This window comes from Cygnus atratus, chromosome 1, assembly GCF_013377495.2.
Source record: "Cygnus atratus isolate AKBS03 ecotype Queensland, Australia chromosome 1, CAtr_DNAZoo_HiC_assembly, whole genome shotgun sequence".
Lineage (NCBI taxonomy): Eukaryota > Metazoa > Chordata > Aves > Anseriformes > Anatidae > Cygnus > Cygnus atratus.
Genome location: NC_066362.1, coordinates 43,622,006 through 43,645,975, shown reverse-complemented (window position 1 = coordinate 43,645,975; position 23,970 = coordinate 43,622,006). Strand labels below are relative to the sequence as shown.

The window sequence follows — 23,970 nt, the reverse complement described above, 5'->3', positions numbered from 1 at the left end:
ATCTCATCATCACTGTCAGACTAAATATCACCATCCCAGCTTTCAGGGTCTGCACTATGCATTAATATACAAACCTGCTTAACTGGAGCAGAAGGCTGTATTTTATTTAACAGGTGATTAAACCTTTCCAGTAATTGTTTAAGAGGATTCTTCTCATTCAAAAGTTTGTTATTCTCATTCAAATGTTTATCATTCTCATTCAAAAGTTTACCCACTCTGTTTCCTAATGTTTTTCCGTCTCCCTTTCAAAGGCCAATGATGACTTTAAGACCTCATTTTCTGATTTCAGAGCTGTATATTCCACATCAGAAATTAGTTTGGGAGCAGGAGTTTCCTTAGCTTCTTGCTGAGCACAAGACAAACAGGCTCCTAACACTGCATAGATTACACCTTTACCTTTTCTCACTCCAATCTTTCGTGCAGCCTGACACTGCTTAATGCTTTCTACCACTTTCTCTTGATTTTTCAAAATTTTTGGGCCCATTCCTTCCCAACCTGGGAAAGGACACATTTGCATTTTTACAGCAGCTTATCCATGGTAATCCTGCTGACTATGCCAATTTCTCTGTCACGTTAAGGGGCGTAGGCATTTAACCATAATAGGTCCGGTCGGGTTCGGGGTACTGAACTGTCACGGTCACAGATTCACCAATAACGTAGCACACCCTCACTCTAGTCGGGTTCAATGAGAACTATCACTGCTAGGAACAATGCAATTAAGTGCAATTTATTACAGCAACAGGTACACAGGTTCTTTGGATTGCCGGCAATAAATTCACTGTCTGAAAAAGCAAGCTAGCATGCATAAAATACACAGGCACACAGCCTGGCTATTAACGTGTTATAAGGCACAAAGACTCTATAGAGATTTCTCTTTCCTGGGAAGGCACTTGGTATAACCAAGTGTTCAAATCTTACACAAAGGCATCCCAATAGGGTAGGGGGTGGGGAGGGGAAGAGAGAGTCAGCCCGTTGACTGATCCCAGAAGTCATGATGGTGTCTTCCCTAACATCCCCTCTCTCTTAAGCCAATTTATATTATTTTCTATCTTTTAGGTGGAGATTGACTGACTCTAGTCATACATACCTTTATTATGACTGGTGCTAAATTTTCTCGCTTTTGTTTAAAGGCACAGGCTCCTAGAAATTCAGAGCGCGTGCTCAGTGTGGGGTGATTGCACCTTGGAAGCGGGTAGCTTTTGGGATGGAGGTGAGTTGTGGTATTATAATGGTATTATAATGAGCAAAGTTCACCAAAAGGAGAGCATTTTGTCAAAAACAAAGCAGGCTGTTGGCCCAGGGTAGCAAATAAGCAGCTTATTGGTTCCAATGTACCTTTGAGTTCCCATCTTATCACAGAGCCTGGCCATGGTGTCTCCACTCCGCTCCACCATCTGTTTAATTCCTCTTAGAGTCAGCACACCAGGTTCCCCTAGTGCGATAACATCTAAGGTTAAAGGCTTAGGGAACACTTAGGTAACGCAGCTACACTCCACCCCGAAAGCTTCTCCAGTGCTGTACATTTTCTTTAAAATGTGAATATTAGTTTATTTTTCCTACTCGCCTTAGGCAATTACTCCACAGAGCCAAAAGGAAGGGTTCCAATGGGGACAGCCCAGAGCCTTTGGAGGAGAGCAGAGTGTGGGGTGGGTGCTCGTGGCCCAGCTTTCTCCTGCCAGCAAAGCAGCAGGCCTGCCTCCTGGTGCAGCGCAGCGCAGCACAGCGCGATGGTGGCGGTTCTGCACAGCGGGCTTGCTTCCCTTTCAGTTTCTGAGAAACATCTGGCTTAGACAGCAGCCAGCTGGCAGGCTCCATGGCCCCGTGGGGGTACACGGGGCTGGAGGCAGATGCATGTGTCGTCTTCTGGCCGTCCGCTCCTTCAGGCTCTGGCAGCAGGGACTCTCCCTGCAGAGCTTATTGATGGCTAGGCCATGAGAGCTGCGAGACTGTCCGTGTTTGATCCTCCTTTAAAGTTGGTCATCTGCTATGTTAAGTTTCATGTTTAAGATCAATAAGTCACTTTATTATGGAACAGCAGTTAATCCCCAGCTCGATAAATACAATACATATCTGAGGAATTCAAAAAGACAAGCGAAGAGAATTCTTTCTCCAAATAATGGGAATGTTGATGCCCACTAAGACACTAGGAGTGTAATGGCATAAGGGGGCCAGTAGCCAAGGAGAAAACTGAACCGAAGCGTATCCTTGGGGCTGTGCTGCTGCCCTTCTTGCCCCAACAGCCATGTCTGGATCATGGTCCCCATTATGGCTGCCCATAACTGCCCTGCCCATGGTGCCATGGAGGGACTGATATGTCGGTTCACCAGCTGTCTGCACACAACCCACACCCAGAAGCAAAGAGCACTCACCGGCCCTGACTTGGATGTGTGGTAAAGATTATCCTGTGGGTGTGGAGAACAGTCAGATTTGGTAGCATTACTGATCAGCATTGACCTTGTGCCAAGGGGCATTGAGCAGCTTGCTCCTGTTCATCTCTTAAACAACCTTTGTGGATGGAGCTCCTCAAGCTTGGTATGAGAGGTTGCTGAAGGAGGGAGTCTTGTGGTGGTGGGACAGCCCTGTTTTGGCGGCAGAAGAGAACCCTGAGGGCCACGGTGCCCAAGTGAAATGTTTTGCTTCATTAGGTGTAAAATGAATATTAAAGTTCACAACCCTGAATATGTTAATGAGCTTAGAGGAGTACATGCTAAACATATATGACTATAGTACTCAACTCTGCACCCAAATAATGCAAAATGTCACTGCAGGGAGGGAACAGATAAGGTTAGGATATTAAAGTGTTAGGAGTTAGTGTGAAAAAAAAAGAAAAAGGCAACCAACAACAACAACAACAAAACAAAACAGAAGAAGAAAGAAAAAAAAAGGGAAGAAGGAAGAAAAAAGAAGTGAAGATCAAGTTGGAGTGAGGAAAAAAGAAGAGCTGGGAAGAAAAGAAGAAATTGGAAACCTAGAAGAGGCTGTGCCCTTTCTCCTCCACCAAGACAGGGATGCCTTCTTGGTAAGCTCTTCACCTTCACACTGTGGTGAGGGATACCCAGGATACCATTTTGCTAGCACTATTGTTATATATTAGTGCTATTGCAGTAAGTGTATTTATTAATGGCAATTCCTAATCTGTTATATCTGTCTCCTTATTAAATACGTTCAACTTTGTAAAACTGTCTCAGTGAAAGTCCTTGGCAGTTCTCTGAAACAGGCAAACGTTGGACTGCAAATACTTTCAACTTTGTGAAACTGTTCCAGTGAATGCCCTTAGCAGGGCTCTGAAACAGGCAAACACTGGACTCTGGTAAGTCCCCTTTAATGCGACAGTGGGACCATTGGTTAACAGACCCTGAGTGCACGGCAGGTTGTAGAGGAAGCAACAAACCTGCAGCTGTTGAGTTTAATTCTCTCCCAATGCATTGGGTTTCTCCTAATGTCTAACCTGAACTTAATGGAAACGTCACAGTCATGGTAAAAGGAAGAAGGAAGCAAAAAATAGCTATGAAAAAATATAGTCCTGCACGGGGAAGCACCTTATAATCTCCACATTGCTTTCGTTAGTATTGCAGGTGTGTCTGGCAGTTCCCTCCTACATTGAGCACTGTGGACTTGAGTGGAGCTGTGTCGTACTTTGCACTGGCGAAAGCGCAAATTCAAAAGGGCAAGAAAAATACAGAGTGCTCTGTCTTAAATTCTCCTTTTCTCTCTCCAGTGGCACAGACAGACTTGAAACAGGTTTGGTCTGGGGACCAACCACTGCCAGACTGGGAGCAAGAGGGACAAAAATAATGGCATGGGGAATGTGCAAACCGTGTGGACCTTAGCCACCCAGAATAGTCCTTATGTATTTTACAGAAAAATATCATCTCACTCTATAGAAATCTACTCAGGTTTCTGCTGTGAGTATTTTTAATGTGCATTTAAGATTGTAAACATGAAAACACATGTATTGTATTCAAAATAGTTCAGCTTTTATACACCATGAGGCATAACATATTTACAGATTAAACCTCTGAATCCTGTTCTAATGGCTGACAAGCATTAAGTAAATGGATAGCAGTGGTTCTAACACAGTCATTGCAGCTAACATAGATTCCAATGCTGATTTTTAATTCAGTGTATCTGACTGAATATTTACACGGGGACAGTTCAGCATTAGGCAGAGAAGCTATATCCTTAGCACACACATATACAATAACAGTTTTAAGGCCTGATTGGGTAGTGGACTTGTTGCTATGTAGGCAGGACTTCCTGCTCGAGGAAGTATAATCCACCCCATGACTATAGTCACTCAAGCTTCATGACATTTGAAATGTATCGGGTATATCACATACATTCTCGGGATGAGGATTATTGAGTGTATGTATTTCGTGTAAGGATACTAAACGTTTCATCACAGTCCAGAGTTTAACATACAAACTAATTGTTAGTATAAAGCATAATGCAGTGAGTATTAACCAAACAACAACAGGGTGAAACATCTTGTTGAAGATTCCTGTGGCAGTTGGCGACCATCCAAACAAAGTGTCCCACCAACGGTGCTGTTCATCTTTCTTTACTCTTTCCATCACTCGGTGTATTTCTTCTATATCATGATGGACAGTCTTTTGTCCATTTTCTCAAACTTGTTTCATCAACAGCTTCAAGTCTTCATATAACTGCAATTTCTTCACCAGGGTAAGGTTCATTCCAATAATAGTAGGCAGCAGATCATGAAGTAAAGTGTAATTGGGTGTAATAAGTTGGTAAGAGGTGACAGGAGCTGAGTAATTAAAATCACATTCTAGAATTTTGGTAAAGTTACAAACACAAACATTAGAGTCATGAAGAAAGTTAACTGCATCCCAGACAGACCCAGCACACTTCATTATTACATCCTTTTCTTGGACAAATTTGGATTCACACAGGCCACATTTTGCTGAGCCTGCTCACAGGTGCTCTAGACAGGAGGCAAAGAAATGAGCTTTTATGGAAATAGAAAACATTAAGCCCAAGTCAGTGATATAGGGAGTATCTTCAGCTGGACAGAAGGGCTCAGGCAACTGTATAAGCACTATTCATATCCATAATATTACAATCTAGCAGTAGTATCTGCCCAGTCAATGAGATAAAACCACCAAATGGTTTAATGGAAACACAACACTCACATAGGTTTTGGATACTAGCTCCCAGACGTCACTGAATTACTGCTTCACATAGTACTTTTGACTGGGACAAAAGCCCCTTAATTATACATAACATATTTCTAAGTGATGTTCTGAAGAAAACTCTAACCCATTTAAATGTCACCCCTGGCAGAATTAAACCTGGACTCCAGATAAAGAGACCTGATTTCAAATTAAGAATGGCTAATAACCTTTATGGTCCATTTGCCTTTTCCATTGTAGTAGTTGGTACCTACCGCTTAGGCTGTCCCTTGAATTTGTTGTCTCTGCTGCTCTAAGAACCAAGCATTTACACAGTTAAAAAATCTATCACAATTGTCCGACTTTGTTTGGAAGTAATGTCTGTAGCTGTGGCTTTAAATTCAGTAAGCCCAAATTTAACATCCAGCCTCAGTTTGCGTTTCTTCCCCAGACTTGTGTCTGGCGTTGGTACTGTGCATGAGCCAAGCAGTTCCATCCCTTCCTCATCTACATACTGAGGACACTGCTTTTCTGTGGAGTAGAAAGCAAAGCATACACTTGTCTGATCTGGTTCTACTGGACTGAAAATATATTCGGCAACTTCATTTATATTCACTGACTCCTCAATTCCCACCAATTTCTTGAAGATATCTTTGCAATAAACAAGCCCATCAGCTTTTGAGACAAATCGTTTACAAAAGTCGTGGATAGCAGCATCAAATCTTGTGCATACTTTTACGCCATATGTCCGAGCACTGATTCTTGAGGCAATGATTTTTGGATTGACTCCAAATAAAACAGCCCCTTTTGCAACAGCAGCTTGGGCCTCCATGGGACAAAGGATATGATACTTCTTGCTAAAAGCCTGATGGATTGCATCCCTCAAGATGATGCTAGTCGAAAAACCTCCCACAAGTAAAATATACTGTACCTTGGCCATCTCAGGCTTGCCAAGGATTTCCCTCAAAGTACCAACAATATTTTTGATACTGTATTCAAAAAAGCTCTTCATTTTCTCATATGTAATCATGATCATCCCATCACACCATACAGCTCCTGTGACTTTTTTGAAGAACTCAGAGATCTCCTTCCTGCTTTCTGCCACTCTTGTCAAGTTGTAGTAGCAACGTATGTAGACTGCCTCCCTGCTGGCAGAGCATTTCTGTAGACTGAAGTTGTACATCATATGTTGTAATTCGGTAGGGTGGTTCTTTACATATTTATCCCATACACCATTGTCAAATATTTCTCTGAGGAATGCACTGAAGTTTTCATCCACTCTGTTGCCTCCCCATCCACCTCCAGATACCTTGTGTAACTCCTTCAGATAATGGTTTTCTTGGATCTCATGTACTGTGATGTCTATTGTGCCACCTACACAGACACATACGCAAAGACAAATGAAGTTAGATGGTCTCTCTGAATTACATGAGATCCTTACTTTTCACTGAATATAGTCTTACTTTCTGAACTCCTGGGTCTCAGGTGTGCTTTTCTGCTGTTTTCTTTTTCACATCCGCTCTCCTTCTCTATTGCCTGTATGCCTTTAGATTTCCTAAATTTAAGCACTAAATTTAAGTTGACTCTTGCCTTTTGTTATACAAGCTCTGAGTTAAAATGAACAGTGGTGGTGAGACTCTGAGAAACCTGTGGTGCTCTTGATACTTTGTCAGTATTTGTTTGCAATCACCAGAGTGCTCTTGGTAGTAAATTCATGTCACTCTAAAAAACTCCCACAGAAAACAACAGAAATTACTAAGTGGTGCTCTATCAACTATTCTTAATTATTTACTCTACAGGACCTACTAGTTAATCACTTTGGCCAGTTCACTGGGCGCTGCACTTGCTCCTATAGAGGAAGCTACTCAACAGCGTGTGGGTGTGCATCAGTGGTCAGTGCTGGAACAGGGAGCAGGCTGATCTGGCATGATGGCAGGAGCTTGTGCAGCGCCTGGCTGGCCTGAAGTGCTGGAAGACATCAGATGCTCATTGACCTACATTTGCCATGGATCAAGCCTTTAGAAGACCTGTCCTTTCTTTCCATTTTGCTGCCTGCCCATGGGATCTCATGAAGAAAGAAATAAAAATAAAAATAAAAATAAAAATAAAAATAAAAATAAAAATAAAAATAAAAATAAAAATAAAAATAAAAATAAAAATAAAAATAAAAATAAAAATAAAAATAAAAATACCGTGACAATCACAGTAGTGGAGTTCAAGCTCTGGGACTGCTCAAGCTCTGGGACTGCTCTGCAGTCCTTTGGGGCCCTCTGTGTTAGACATGGCAAAACAGCCACACTCCGCACCCAGCAAAGATTGTACCTGTTGAACAAGGAAAATTTTACCTCCACAGTCAACAACAATATACTGGATCCCAGGGGAGTCTTCAAACTTTGTCTTGTCACTGGCCTCTACGATAAACCCTTGTTGTGGAAGCTGTTTGCACCAGAGTGATGCAGCCTCTGGCTCCAGGGCAATAATCAGCTTCTCAGAAATCATGTCAGAGATGAGTCCTGCCTAAAATCACAAGAGAAGTGTCAGTTCAGGAAAGGTGGCAAGATTGCTGCATGAACACTATCCGCTAGTGAGGCTGTTCTCACCCACACTGGAGTAATGCTTCTTGCACCACTGATCTCTGTGGGCTCATTTCTAGGCAGTGGCAGGGGAAGGGGCAGAGCAGTTGTTACTTCCAGCTCAGGACATCCCCCTACACACATATCATGGGAGATTCATCTCCCTGATGGATAGAAATTAGAAATGCAGGTTGTTTAAAAAAAGAACATTTCCTCTTCCTTGATAGGTGAAGAAATCTGAGAAGATAATCTGAGGAAGTGGGATAACCACTGCGTTTACCTCTATTGCTGCCAGCCGCATGAACTGCCTGGCAGCTGCACTCCATATGGCCGGGACAGTAATGACCCAGGTGATCTCCTGGGGGTCACAAACAGTGTGGAAAGAGGCCTCTTGGACAGTGTTCAGGGCATGTTGCTTCATGTAGCGTAGGCTTTCAGCAAAGACCATAAGTGCAGGAAGTGTCTTTCCATTGCTTGCTTCTATCTCCATGTCAGAAGTGACCTTCTACAATTGAGAGAAAACAGTAAAAATGTCTCGGGGTTAAATGTGGAAGTCTCAGTAACAGTCCTGTCCTCTTTACACTGAGCACTGCACAGAACATGCTATAGAAGGAGGTCCTGTCTCCAAATCTCAGTAAATTCCCCCAAATGGCTTCATTATGTATCTAAACTGAAGTCTAATAGACACAGGTCAGCTACCAAACTGCTTACCTATTATATTTCAATAGGCAAAATACTGGTGTGGTTGATAAGTCAACTGTTTCTCATGTTCCAAATTTTATAAAGACCCTATTGATCCTCCTGAACAATAGTGGGGATAATTGTACTTTCTATGTGACATCATCCTACATTTCCCAGACATATGTACAGTGACTTCAGGTTGCTCCTATGCTCCTGTGTATGCAGTTAACAAACTATATACTGGAAAAATATACAGACAAATATCTGTCTAATACAGTTTATCTGTAATGTGTCCTCTTGGTTTATGGGCTTATGTGTCTGCCTGGGTATATGTGAAACCTGAGGCAGATGGCTGCTCTGACACTTTTCTCGGTCTCTTCCAGGAGCCCCAAACTTCCTCCATCAGTTCCTGCTTCCCTGCTCTGTCTAGGAATGTGGAAATTGTTGCCTGTATCCAAAGAAGTTTTGTAAGCCAGCCTTTACCACATGTTTCTCTTTGTTCTGCTTCAGCAGCCATCAAAGATGGCTCAAGCAGGCTGCCCAGGGAAGTAGTTGTGTCACCATCCCTAGAGGTCTTCAAAAAACATGTAGATGTAGAGCTTAGGGACATGGTTTAATGGTGGACTCAGCAGTGCTAGGTTAAAGGGTGGACCAGATCACACACACAGAATCACAGAATTGTAGGGGTTGGAAGGGACCTCAAGAGATCATCGGGTCAAGAGATCAACCTGCCAAAGCAGGTTCCCTACAGCAGGTTGCCCAGGTAGGCGTCCAGACGGGCCTTGAACATCTCCAGATGGTCTTAAAGGTCTTTTCCAACCTAAATGAGTCTATGATTCTATGAAAGATGGCCCTAAATCAGAACAATCATCAGCTGGATAATCAACTCCGTCAACTTGGGACCCTTTACAGCCAATGGAGGTAAGTAGGCAGGTCCAGGGTCTGCCCAGATATAATAACCAGAAAAGGTGCTGTGCAGCCACTGGAAAGAAAAGCAATCTTTGTTCATTTTTACTTATAAACTCATTTCCTGCCACTGTTCCTGGCTCAGTCAACAGAAGGTGACGCGTATTCTCCACGGGCACTTTCTGTGGAGATTCAGAAATAACAAGGTAGGTGTCTGGGAACTGTTGTTTCCCTCTCTTGTCTCTTTCTGATGAAATTTCCCTTAACCACTCACTCTGTGGGTGCAGAGAAATGGGCTTTAACTAAAATATCTCTCCAAACGCCCTGCCCCAAAAGTGAGTGAGAGCCTATCACTCTACGGGTGACAATATGTCAGACCACATCGTTCACACCTTTCCTGGGGAGGAAAGTCCTTACAGCGGCCTCCCACCTCCCCCACACCTGGATCAGCACTCATTGCTTAGCACTGGAGAATGCTAAAAAGCAGACAAGGGACTTTATCTGGGGCTGACTCTGTGCTCTGGGTTAGTAGCAAGCACACATCAAGTAGTAAGAAAGACCTTGTGCAAACACTCACAGTGGAGAAACACTAATGTTGAGGGCATACAAAGTAAAATGAAAAGCACAGAGCCAAAGTGAACTAATAAAAGTAGATGGTGACACTTAGAAAAAGTTAATCTCAATAGGCAAAAAGCAGAAAAAGGTGGAAGACCTGTGGGAGGTCCTGTGGGACCCCAGAGCACAGACAAGGAAGCCCTGAGGTAGCATGATGTTTGGTTGAACAAACCATACCAGAAAAAGCCATGAAGAATTCTGAACTAGCACAGAGCCTTCGGAGAAAAACGATAACTACTACTTGCTTGAAAGACAGACAGACACCCATAAAAATGGCTTGAGCACATTCCTTTGGGGGAGGGATAGACAAGCTGACCCTGGGTCAACCCATCTTGAATTACAAGAAACTTCTTTTGTTTTATGTACAAGACTGAGGTAGAAAGTTCCAGAGAGAGGTTAGTTTCTCTGCTAAGTTCTAGAGCAGGGCAGTTTTTTGTTATGAACAAGTATTTGGCTTCAACGGGATCTGCAGTCTCGTGAAGCCCTCAGCTAATTAAGAATGTATATCATTTCCTCTTCTGTTTATCAAAATGCCCTTTGACTTCTGTTCATTTATCTTGGCCAGCCAGATTACTCTGTCCCCTTCACCAATTCCTTTAACCCACACCCCTCAAATAAACAAAATAACTCTGACTTGCATTAGCAGTAACCACTCTACATACCATGTTGTACAGTATCATCTTGAAGTTCTGGAAGAAGTACCACTTGTCAGCTTCGCTGGAGGGCAGGCTCTTGTACTTCATCATAGCATCATAGCCAAATTTCCTGAACTCCTGCTTCTGGTCAAACAAGATGCATGTGGGTGTCTTCGGGGTCTTGAGACCATGCTCTGTTCCCCAGAACACCTGGCGGATTTGGTCTGTACCTGAAGCAAGGGAAAAACAGTACCCGCTGTAGGACGTGCCAAAATCTATAGCAACGACAAAGACTGAATCGCTGGCCATGTCTGACAGCAGCACAAACAAGCACAGCTCTGGGGTTACACAGGAATAAATATACGGGATTGGGATGAAATTGAACCTGCTCTGGCTGCTACTGCAGCATGAAGCCACCCCCACCCTGTCTATTGGCTGGAGGGAGATTCTGATATCAACGAAAGGAAAGAGCACCCTTTCTTGTAAAAAGAAGGGCTGAAACTCAAAGTATGTAAGCAAGAAAGTCCCTGGCACTTGCATTTGCTCTCTGCTCTCCTAGGGGCACAGTGCTGCCATTCATGTGGGCAAATATTTTCTCCTCCTGTAAACTCAAGTATCGACCTGGCATTTTTTCCAACAGCCAAATCAGGATGCATGGAGAGTATATGGATACTTATCATATAGAGGGGACTTCAGAAGTTGACAGGTATGTTGCACAGGGGTTGTCTCTGGCTAAACTTACACTTTAGACTTCTAGTTTAAATTTATACCTAGTAGGTCTGGGGGCTTGCAGGAAGGGAACTTCAAACATTTCCTGACTGAATTATTTCAAACAGTTCTGTTTCCTACCTCCTGTCCTGTGGAGCTTCCCTGTGGAGTCACAGGGTCAGTCAATCCCCTGTGATCAAATTCAGCTCTGAAGTATAAGGCACACCTTGAATGCATGTGAAAGGAAAAGAAATTGGAAAGAACAGTATAAACAGTGTAATAGATCCTAGACTTCAGGGGCTCCCTCTCTGTGCTCCTTTGTTTTCAGGGGAAAGGCTGACTTAAATGCAGATTTTATACTGAAATGTTGAGCTCAAATTCAAAAAAAAAAAAAAAAAAAAAAGGTATCCTCAGTTAAAGGCTGTAAATCAAGTGATCTGGCTGAAAACCAAGCCATTCAAGTAAACAAATCCAAAATCCATTTCAGCAGGAGAGAAATGGGGAAGTCCTGGGAGAGAGGGGCAGGACAGCCCCTTGCAGATATCATGTAGATGTGGATCAGCATAAAGTGATGCATAGGCTTCCCCTGATGCTGCCTTGCTGTGGGAAGGACCTTGCTGTCTGCTCTACCTGTATCTGAGCTGCAGAAGCACCTGAACCTGGGATTGCCTTTGCGATAGTAGTTGATGTTTGGGGTTCTCATCGGGAAACGGGGCACAGAGCGGGTTAGAAATGAAAATCACCTTGAGAACATATTGCTTTGTTCTTCTCTATTAAAAACAAAAACAACACATACCGTACGAAGTTGATTTCAGCACACCAGCCACCTGCATTTGTTGTTCCCCACACTCTACAGTTCTGGGTTTTGTTTCTTTTCTGGGAGGTCTCCCTTTATCCTGCCCACTTCATCCAGCCCTAATGATTGCTCAAATCCTCCACCTATTTTTAGGAAACCCTGGCCTGTACAGTCCCCTGAACTGTGCTAGGCATCATGTGGGAGAGGGCTAGCTCACTTCTGCCAAAACTGCATCCAGGAATGTGCTGTGCCATCATATGCCCTGGAGCCTGTACCCTGGCTCTGATCTATTCACTGTCATGGATGTAGCCATGGAGTATCTGCTCATGAGGCTGGCTGTCTTTTATAAGGTACCTCTTTAGAGTATGTGATCTTTTTTTTCCCCTTCATTTTAAGAATTTCCTTTCCTTTTTTTCCACAGAGAAATATTAAATGGCTCACGGCAAAAATCAGCCTGTGGAAACATGACTTCAGGGACAGAGGCCTTACATCTCAATGTGACAGAAAGGATAAAGGTGAAAAAAGACCTTAGGTGAGTCTGGCAAGCAGAAAATATCTTCTATATCCTCATTCTGGTGGTCCAGAGTTATGGACCCCTGCAGTTCCACCATTGTCCTTCACGTTCCCAGCTTCTATGGCAAGGGGTGTTAGGACAATAATCACGTCTTTGGCTGGAAGGGAAACTTGAGGACTTTTTACAGAGATAAAAGCAGATCCATGTGGACTGTTACCTACCCTAAGACCATAGTCCAGCTTGTTGAGGCTGGCAGTGCCACCAAGAAAAATACAACACAGCTAGTTCCTGGCCTAGTGCCATCCCCTGCACAGCCCAGCTGTGGCATGCATGGGCTGGGACACAGACATTAACCCTAAAATGTTAATGTCTGTGTCCTAAAATTAACCACAGATTAGCCATAAAAGGAAGGAAAGCAAACAAGCAAGCAATAAAAGGTTTCTTGTGACAGCACAGTTTTGGGCACAAGTTTTCATGGTGCCCATATGTGTCCTGGGTTTCTTCTTTCAAAAGAGTGTTCAATTCCCTCAACTACCCACCGCGCCTTCAGTAGCAGAAGCAAAGGACCCGCAGACCAAGGCAGGCTCTAGCATTGCTGACAGCTACTTGGGAATATTACTGTACAGGTTTGTGCAGGGGTGTCTGGGAACCATATACTTGGTGTTTACATAGCAATGCTCACACAGGAAGAGCATTCCCCCACAGCCTTTGGCGCTGGAGCCAGGGAAGGCATAGCCGTTCCTCATACCTCTGAGGGAGCTCTCTGTGGGACAGAAACCCAGCGGAGGATTTGACCACATTCCTCTTTTGGCAAGAAAAGGCCTGGGTATGCCCCGGCAGACAAGGCCTCCTTCTTGACAGAGACCTGCAAGAAAGTCCTTTGGGCATGCCTCAACAAGAATAACTGTGCTAAGCCTGAAAAATGTGATGCAAGAGGCCACCTGTAGCTGCGGGTTGGAGAGCTGGTGCATACTGTTGGGACACTGTTCCCACTCCCTACACCACAACTGTCTGGCGTGCTTGCTCTCCCTAGCTCCCTCACCTTTCCAGCCTTCTCACTTGATTTCTCTACCAGTTCTGCAAAATCTGTTCCTCCCTAACCTGCAGATGTCTTTTGTCACACCTTTTCCTTCTGTACTCAGTCTGGCAGGAGTGTGCTATGTGAGAAAGCACAGGGCTAACACTGGGCTCTGACAAGGAGTGGTGAGAGTTCCCGGAGAAGAAACATCAATGTCCTGTCTGCAACCTTCTGCAAGTTCACCTCTGTTTTAGGGATACTGTCTCTGGATGATTTCCCTAAACTTGAGACACGCTGAAAATGTTGAGCTAATAGTGCTTTCCCCGGGACTGGTGTGGGCTCTCCATGCTTCCAAGTCCTTGCCGAGCCCCGCTTACAAAGGAAGTAGGACCACTGCAGTCATTCTGCGGGTTCTTTACCTGCTGGTGGCTGGCACTAATGCCCTACGGAGAGCAGTCACTTCTCTGCCCTAAAAACAATGAGGGCCCTGATGATCAACTGCATCTGGTGTATGCTAGTACAGGTTGGACAGGAGATTACAAACAAGCCAAACACAAGGGTGGCTCTGACTTGGCACCAACATTTGTGGGGGCTATATTGTGAAGCCAAAGCCAGCTTACGGACGCTGTTTAATCTGCATCATATAGCACGCAGCTCTTACACTTTGAGCGTATTTTATTTGCGGTGCTAGCTCTGCCCTGTCCTTATGCTCAGAAAATCACAAACCACCTACGTGGCAAAGCACGGTCTTTAGAAGATTTGGTCCAGAGTGCTTTTTTTTATTATTATTTTTTAACCTAAAAGCTGACCAGGAACTGGAGGGAGGAAGTTTAGCTTATGCACTTCATAGGTCTTTAACGGACATTTTCTTACCGACTGTAATGTGTCTTATCATTTCTTTCTTCCCCAGTGGACTACGGGACAGCGAGAAGAGAGTTTGGCGTGACAACGCTGAGGCTCAGCAACAATTCCAGGAGAACTGCAACAGGTACCATGATTCTTTATTTTAAGAATATATACGAGGGGAAAATCATACGTGTTTCTGCGACTGTCACTAAAACGTACTCCAGCCTTGGTTATCAGAACTCTTCTGCAGGGCGGACCAAACTTTCGTTCTCCTATTTGGTTCCATTTTCATGGATAGGCATGAGATCCCAGACAGGTTTGTCTTGGAGTGCAGCTCAGGGTACAGGGTACATTACAGGAAATCAAGTCAGAGAGGGAAATTCAGGGAGTCAGAGAGGGAAATTGACCGGTGAAAGCATACTCTACCCACCCTGAGACGGACTCACAAGCCGGCCGCCACACAAGAAACAAAGGCTCCCCTATCCCACCAGGCAGCCACTACACAACAGACAAAGGTTCCCCCATCCCACCAGGCAGTAGGAGGGGACCTCGGTCAAGGGGGGCAATGGCAGCAGGTTTCTGCTCGGGGTGGTAGGCGAGCCCTCTCCCTGCCCACCTCACCTTCCTGACTAGCCTTACCTAGCAGGTACGAGGCTCTAGAACTTGACAGTCAAAACAGCGATGTAGACGAAAGCCCATCCCGGTTGGAAGGGGTGCCTAAGGCAAGGCAATGTAACCCCTGCATCGCTACATCTTCTATCAAGAAAGAAAGAAGGGTTATCGTCATGGGGGACTCCCTTCTGAAAGGGACAGAGGGCCCAATTTGCTGGCCAGACCCAACCCACAGGGAAATCTGCTGCCTCCCTGGGGCTCGGGTAAGAGACGTTGCCAGGAAAGTCACTCGCCTGGTACGGCCCTCTGCCTAATACCCGCTACTGTTTGTTCAGGCTGGTGATGACAAAGTAGCAAGAGCAATCAAAAGGGACTTCAGGGCTTTGGGGCGCCTGCTTAAAGGATCAGGGGCACGGGTCGCGTTTGCCTCTGTCTTTCCAATAGGAGGGATCAATGCTGACGGGCAGACTCAGCTCATCAATATGTGGCTTTGAGACTGGTGCCACCAGCAGAACTTTGGCTTTGTTGATCAGGGAAGGCATATGCGACACCAGGCCCACTGGCACCAGATGAGATGCACCTCTCTCAGAGGGGGAAGAGGATTTTTGCCCAGGAGTTAGCGGGGCTGATAGATAGGGCTTTAAACTAGAGTCGAAGGGGGAGAGGAATAAAACCAGGCCCACCGGCGATGAGCTGAGGGATGGCGTGCTAGAATCAGAGGGACTGTGTGCTAGTGAGGTCCTTCGGTCTGCTCCACGAGGTGCTGCGTACAATGAGGTGCATTCGAAGTGCTTCTACACAAGCGCACTCAGTATGAGGAATAAACTGAATGAGCTAGACGTCTTGGCCCAGTCCCAGAACTACCATATCATCAGCATCAGCGAAACCTGGTGGGATGAGTCCTGTGACTGGTGTGTTGCAATAATGGCTACAGGTTCCTCAGGAGGGACAGGCAGGGCAGGCGAGGAGGTGGGATGGCACTGTATTTAAAGGAGGGGATGGACTGTGTGGTGCTTGCAGTTGGCGGTGGCAAAGTCAGTGGCAAAGTTGAGAGGCTCTGGGTAAGGATTAAGGGACAGTCAAATAAAGGGGATGTCGTTGTGAGAGTCTATTACAGACCACCCGGCCAGGATGACAACACCGATGAATTATTCTTTGAGTGTGCTATGTGAGAAAGCACAGGGCTAACACTGGGCTCTGACAAGGAGTGGTGAGAGTTCCCGGAGAAGAAACATCAATGTCCTGTCTGCAACCTTCTGCAAGTTCACCTCTGTTTTAGGGATACTGTCTCTGGATGATTTCCCTAAACTTGAGACACGCTGAAAATGTTGAGCTAATAGTGCTTTCCCCGGGACTGGTGTGGGCTCTCCATGCTTCCAAGTCCTTGCCGAGCCCCGCTTACAAAGGAAGTAGGACCACTGCAGTCATTCTGCGGGTTCTTTACCTGCTGGTGGCTGGCACTAATGCCCTACGGAGAGCAGTCACTTCTCTGCCCTAAAAACAATGAGGGCCCTGATGATCAACTGCATCTGGTGTATGCTAGTACAGGTTGGACAGGAGATTACAAACAAGCCAAACACAAGGGTGGCTCTGACTTGGCACCAACATTTGTGGGGGCTATATTGTGAAGCCAAAGCCAGCTTACGGACGCTGTTTAATCTGCATCATATAGCACGCAGCTCTTACACTTTGAGCGTATTTTATTTGCGGTGCTAGCTCTGCCCTGTCCTTATGCTCAGAAAATCACAAACCACCTACGTGGCAAAGCACGGTCTTTAGAAGATTTGGTCCAGAGTGCTTTTTTTTATTATTATTTTTTAACCTAAAAGCTGACCAGGAACTGGAGGGAGGAAGTTTAGCTTATGCACTTCATAGGTCTTTAACGGACATTTTCTTACCGACTGTAATGTGTCTTATCATTTCTTTCTTCCCCAGTGGACTACGGGACAGCGAGAAGAGAGTTTGGCGTGACAACGCTGAGGCTCAGCAACAATTCCAGGAGAACTGCAACAGGTACCATGATTCTTTATTTTAAGAATATATACGAGGGGAAAATCATACGTGTTTCTGCGACTGTCACTAAAACGTACTCCAGCCTTGGTTATCAGAACTCTTCTGCAGGGCGGACCAAACTTTCGTTCTCCTATTTGGTTCCATTTTCATGGATAGGCATGAGATCCCAGACAGGTTTGTCTTGGAGTGCAGCTCAGGGTACAGGGTACATTACAGGAAATCAAGTCAGAGAGGGAAATTCAGGGAGTCAGAGAGGGAAATTGACCGGTGAAAGCATACTCTACCCACCCTGAGACGGACTCACAAGCCGGCCGCCACACAAGAAACAAAGGCTCCCCTATCCCACCAGGCAGCCACTACACAACAGACAAAGGTTCCCCCATCCCACCAGGCAGTAGGAGGGGACCTCGGTCAAGGGGGGCAATGGCAGCAGGTTTCTGCTCGGGGTGGTAGGCGAGCCCTCTCCCTGCCCACCTCACCTTCCTGACTAGCCTTACCTAGCAGGTACGAGGCTCTAGAACTTGACAGTCAAAACAGCGATGTAGACGAAAGCCCATCCCGGTTGGAAGGGGTGCCTAAGGCAAGGCAATGTAACCCCTGCATCGCTACATCTTCTATCAAGAAAGAAAGAAGGGTTATCGTCATGGGGGACTCCCTTCTGAAAGGGACAGAGGGCCCAATTTGCTGGCCAGACCCAACCCACAGGGAAATCTGCTGCCTCCCTGGGGCTCGGGTAAGAGACGTTGCCAGGAAAGTCACTCGCCTGGTACGGCCCTCTGCCTAATACCCGCTACTGTTTGTTCAGGCTGGTGATGACGAAGTAGCAAGAAGTCCAAGAGCAATCAAAAGGGACTTCAGGGCTTTGGGGCGCCTGCTTAAAGGATCAGGGGCACGGGTCGTGTTTGCCTCTGTCTTTCCAATAGGAGGGATCAATGCTGACGGGCAGACTCAGCTCATCAATATGTGGCTTTGAGACTGGTGCCACCAGCAGAACTTTGGCTTTGTTGATCAGGGAAGGCATATGTGCCACCAGGCCCGCTGGCACCAGATGAGATGCACCTCTCTCAGAGGGGGAAGAGGATTTTTGCCCAGGAGTTAGCGGGGCTGATAGATAGGGCTTTAAACTAGAGTCGAAGGGGGAGAGGAATAAAACCAGGCCCACCGGCGATGAGCTGAGGGATGGCGTGCTAGAATCAGAGGGACTGTGTGCTAGTGAGGTCCTTCGGTCTGCTCCACGAGGTGCTGCGTACAATGAGGTGCATTCGAAGTGCTTCTACACAAGCGCACTCAGTATGAGGAATAAACTGAATGAGCTAGACGTCTTGGCCCAGTCCCAGAACTACCATATCATCAGCATCAGCGAAACCTGGTGGGATGAGTCCTGTGACTGGTGTGTTGCAATAATGGCTACAGGTTCCTCAGGAGGGACAGGCAGGGCAGGCGAGGAGGTGGGATGGCACTGTATTTAAAGGAGGGGATGGACTGTGTGGTGCTTGCAGTTGGCGGTGGCAAAGTCAGTGGCAAAGTTGAGAGGCTCTGGGTAAGGATTAAGGGACAGTCAAATAAAGGGGATGTCGTTGTGAGAGTCTATTACAGACCACCCGGCCAGGATGACAACACCGATGAATTATTCTTTGAGTGTGCTATGTGAGAAAGCACAGGGCTAACACTGGGCTCTGACAAGGAGTGGTGGGAGTTCCCGGAGAAGAAACATCAATGTCCTGTCTGCAACCTTCTGCAAGTTCACCTCTGTTTTAGGGATACTGTCTCTGGATGATTTCCCTAAACTTGAGACACGCTGAAAATGTTGAGCTAATAGTGCTTTCCCCGGGACTGGTGTGGGCTCTCCATGCTTCCAAGTCCTTGCCGAGCCCCGCTTACAAAGGAAGTAGGACCACTGCAGTCATTCTGCGGGTTCTTTACCTGCTGGTGGCTGGCACTAATGCCCTACGGAGAGCAGTCACTTCTCTGCCCTAAAAACAATGAGGGCCCTGATGATCAACTGCATCTGGTGTATGCTAGTACAGGTTGGACAGGAGATTACAAACAAGCCAAACACAAGGGTGGCTCTGACTTGGCACCAACATTTGTGGGGGCTATATTGTGAAGCCAAAGCCAGCTTACGGACGCTGTTTAATCTGCATCATATAGCACGCAGCTCTTACACTTTGAGCGTATTTTATTTGCGGTGCTAGCTCTGCCCTGTCCTTATGCTCAGAAAATCACAAACCACCTACGTGGCAAAGCACGGTCTTTAGAAGATTTGGTCCAGAGTGCTTTTTTTTATTATTATTTTTTAACCTAAAAGCTGACCAGGAACTGGAGGGAGGAAGTTTAGCTTATGCACTTCATAGGTCTTTAACGGACATTTTCTTACCGACTGTAATGTGTCTTATCATTTCTTTCTTCCCCAGTGGACTATGGGACAGCGAGAAGAGAGTTTGGCGTGACAACGCTGAGGCTCAGCAACAATTCCAGGAGAACTGCAACAGGTACCATGATTCTTTATTTTAAGAATATATACGAGGGGAAAATCATACGTGTTTCTGCGACTGTCACTAAAACGTACTCCAGCCTTGGTTATCAGAACTCTTCTGCAGGGCGGACCAAACTTTCGTTCTCCTATTTGGTTCCATTTTCATGGATAGGCATGAGATCCCAGACAGGTTTGTCTTGGAGTGCAGCTCAGGGTACAGGGTACATTACAGGAAATCAAGTCAGAGAGGGAAATTCAGGGAGTCAGAGAGGGAAATTGACCGGTGAAAGCATACTCTACCCACCCTGAGACGGACTCACAAGCCGGCCGCCACACAAGAAACAAAGGCTCCCCTATCCCACCAGGCAGCCACTACACAACAGACAAAGGTTCCCCCATCCCACCAGGCAGTAGGAGGGGACCTCGGTCAAGGGGGGCAATGGCAGCAGGTTTCTGCTCGGGGTGGTAGGCGAGCCCTCTCCCTGCCCACCTCACCTTCCTGACTAGCCTTACCTAGCAGGTACGAGGCTCTAGAACTTGACAGTCAAAACAGCGATGTAGACGAAAGCCCATCCCGGTTGGAAGGGGTGCCTAAGGCAAGGCAATGTAACCCCTGCATCGCTACATCTTCTATCAAGAAAGAAAGAAGGGTTATCGTCATGGGGGACTCCCTTCTGAAGGGACAGAGGGCCCAATTTGCTGGCCAGACCCAACCCACAGGGAAATCTGCTGCCTCCCTGGGGCTCGGGTAAGAGACGTTGCCAGGAAAGTCACTCGCCTGGTACGGCCCTCTGCCTAATACCCGCTACTGTTTGTTCAGGCTGGTGATGACGAAGTAGCAAGAAGTCCAAGAGCAATCAAAAGGGACTTCAGGGCTTTGGGGCGCCTGCTTAAAGGATCAGGGGCACGGGTCGTGTTTGCCTCTGTCTTTCCAATAGGAGGGATCAATGCTGACGGGCAGACTCAGCTCATCAATATGTGGCTTTGAGACTGGTGCCACCAGCAGAACTTTGGCTTTGTTGATCAGGGAAGGCATATGTGCCACCAGGCCCGCTGGCACCAGATGAGATGCACCTCTCTCAGAGGGGGAAGAGGATTTTTGCCCAGGAGTTAGCGGGGCTGATAGATAGGGCTTTAAACTAGAGTCGAAGGGGGAGAGGAATAAAACCAGGCCCACCGGCGATGAGCTGAGGGATGGCGTGCTAGAATCAGAGGGACTGTGTGCTAGTGAGGTCCTTCGGTCTGCTCCACGAGGTGCTGCGTACAATGAGGTGCATTCGAAGTGCTTCTACACAAGCGCACTCAGTATGAGGAATAAACTGAATGAGCTAGACGTCTTGGCCCAGTCCCAGAACTACCATATCATCAGCATCAGCGAAACCTGGTGGGATGAGTCCTGTGACTGGTGTGTTGCAATAATGGCTACAGGTTCCTCAGGAGGGACAGGCAGGGCAGGCGAGGAGGTGGGATGGCACTGTATTTAAAGGAGGGGATGGACTGTGTGGTGCTTGCAGTTGGCGGTGGCAAAGTCAGTGGCAAAGTTGAGAGGCTCTGGGTAAGGATTAAGGGACAGTCAAATAAAGGGGATGTCGTTGTGAGAGTCTATTACAGACCACCCGGCCAGGATGACAACACCGATGAATTATTCTTTGAGTGTGCTATGTGAGAAAGCACAGGGCTAACACTGGGCTCTGACAAGGAGTGGTGAGAGTTCCCGGAGAAGAAACATCAATGTCCTGTCTGCAACCTTCTGCAAGTTCACCTCTGTTTTAGGGATACTGTCTCTGGATGATTTCCCTAAACTTGAGACACGCTGAAAATGTTGAGCTAATAGTGCTTTCCCCGGGACTGGTGTGGGCTCTCCATGCTTCCAAGTCCTTGCCGAGCCCCGCTTACAAAGGAAGTAGGACCACTGCAGTCATTCTGCGGGTTTCTTTACCTGCTGGTGGCTGGCACTAATGCCCTACGGAGAGCAGTCACTTCTCTGCCCTAAAAACAATGAGGGCCCTGATGATCAACTGCATCTGGTGTATGCTAGTACAGGTTGGACAGGAGATTACAAACAAGCCAAACACAAGGGTGGCTCTGACTTGGCACCAACATTTGTGGGGGCTATATTGTGAAGCCAAAGCCAGCTTACGGACGCTGTTTAATCTGCATCATATAGCACGCAGCTCTTACACTTTGAGCGTATTTTATTTGCGGTGCTAGCTCTGCCCTGTCCTTATGCTCAGAAAATCACAAACCACCTACGTGGCAAAGCACGGTCTTTAGAAGATTTGGTCCAGAGTGCTTTTTTTTATTATTATTTTTTAACCTAAAAGCTGACCAGGAACTGGAGGGAGGAAGTTTAGCTTATGCACTTCATAGGTCTTTAACGGACATTTTCTTACCGACTGTAATGTGTCTTATCATTTCTTTCTTCCCCAGTGGACTATGGGACAGCGAGAAGAGAGTTTGGCGTGACAACGCTGAGGCTCAGCAACAATTCCAGGAGAACTGCAACAGGTACCATGATTCTTTATTTTAAGAATATATACGAGGGGAAAATCATACGTGTTTCTGCGACTGTCACTAAAACGTACTCCAGCCTTGGTTATCAGAACTCTTCTGCAGGGCGGACCAAACTTTCGTTCTCCTATTTGGTTCCATTTTCATGGATAGGCATGAGATCCCAGACAGGTTTGTCTTGGAGTGCAGCTCAGGGTACAGGGTACATTACAGGAAATCAAGTCAGAGAGGGAAATTCAGGGAGTCAGAGAGGGAAATTGACCGGTGAAAGCATACTCTACCCACCCTGAGACGGACTCACAAGCCGGCCGCCACACAAGAAACAAAGGCTCCCCTATCCCACCAGGCAGCCACTACACAACAGACAAAGGTTCCCCCATCCCACCAGGCAGTAGGAGGGGACCTCGGTCAAGGGGGGCAATGGCAGCAGGTTTCTGCTCGGGTGGTAGGCGAGCCCTCTCCCTGCCCACCTCACCTTCCTGACTAGCCTTACCTAGCAGGTACGAGGCTCTAGAACTTGACAGTCAAAACAGCGATGTAGACGAAAGCCCATCCCGGTTGGAAGGGGTGCCTAAGGCAAGGCAATGTAACCCCTGCATCGCTACATCTTCTATCAAGAAAGAAAGAAGGGTTATCGTCATGGGGGACTCCCTTCTGAAAGGGGACAGAGGGCCCAATTTGCTGGCCAGACCCAACCCACAGGGAAATCTGCTGCCTCCCTGGGGCTCGGGTAAGAGACGTTGCCAGGAAAGTCACTCGCCTGGTACGGCCCTCTGCCTAATACCCGCTACTGTTTGTTCAGGCTGGTGATGACGAAGTAGCAAGAAGTCCAAGAGCAATCAAAAGGGACTTCAGGGCTTTGGGGCGCCTGCTTAAAGGATCAGGGGCACGGGTCGTGTTTGCCTCTGTCTTTCCAATAGGAGGGATCAATGCTGACGGGCAGACTCAGCTCATCAATATGTGGCTTTGAGACTGGTGCCACCAGCAGAACTTTGGCTTTGTTGATCAGGGAAGGCATATGTGACACCAGGCCCGCTGGCACCAGATGAGATGCACCTCTCTCAGAGGGGGAAGAGGATTTTTGCCCAGGAGTTAGCGGGGCTGATAGATAGGGCTTTAAACTAGAGTCGAAGGGGGAGAGGAATAAAACCAGGCCCACCGGCGATGAGCTGAGGGATGGCGTGCTAGAATCAGAGGGACTGTGTGCTAGTGAGGTCCTTCGGTCTGCTCCACGAGGTGCTGCGTACAATGAGGTGCATTCGAAGTGCTTCTACACAAGCGCACTCAGTATGAGGAATAAACTGAATGAGCTAGACGTCTTGGCCCAGTCCCAGAACTACCATATCATCAGCATCAGCGAAACCTGGTGGGATGAGTCCTGTGACTGGTGTGTTGCAATAATGGCTACAGGTTCCTCAGGAGGGACAGGCAGGGCAGGCGAGGAGGTGGGATGGCACTGTATTTAAAGGAGGGGATGGACTGTGTGGTGCTTGCAGTTGGCGGTGGCAAAGTCAGTGGCAAAGTTGAGAGGCTCTGGGTAAGGATTAAGGGACAGTCAAATAAAGGGGATGTCGTTGTGAGAGTCTATTACAGACCACCCGGCCAGGATGACAACACCGATGAATTATTCTTTGAGTGTGCTATGTGAGAAAGCACAGGGCTAACACTGGGCTCTGACAAGGAGTGGTGAGAGTTCCCGGAGAAGAAACATCAATGTCCTGTCTGCAACCTTCTGCAAGTTCACCTCTGTTTTAGGGATACTGTCTCTGGATGATTTCCCTAAACTTGAGACACGCTGAAAATGTTGAGCTAATAGTGCTTTCCCCGGGACTGGTGTGGGCTCTCCATGCTTCCAAGTCCTTGCCGAGCCCCGCTTACAAAGGAAGTAGGACCACTGCAGTCATTCTGCGGGTTCTTTACCTGCTGGTGGCTGG

At 46.7% G+C, this 23,970-nt stretch overlaps 1 protein-coding gene across 1 annotated transcript; it reads right to left on the bottom strand.

Annotated features, from left to right (window-relative positions):
• Positions 1 to 5,460: 5,460 nt before the first annotated feature.
• Positions 5,461 to 11,953, bottom strand: LOC118246781 (heat shock 70 kDa protein 12A-like). Its single transcript, XM_035544202.2, is given in 6 exon segments — positions 5,461 to 6,506; positions 7,478 to 7,649; positions 7,986 to 8,210; positions 10,570 to 10,908; positions 10,911 to 10,966; positions 11,881 to 11,953. Coding segments are annotated over 6 exon segments (1,911 nt in total).
• Between the last annotated feature and the right edge of the window lie 12,017 nt (positions 11,954 to 23,970).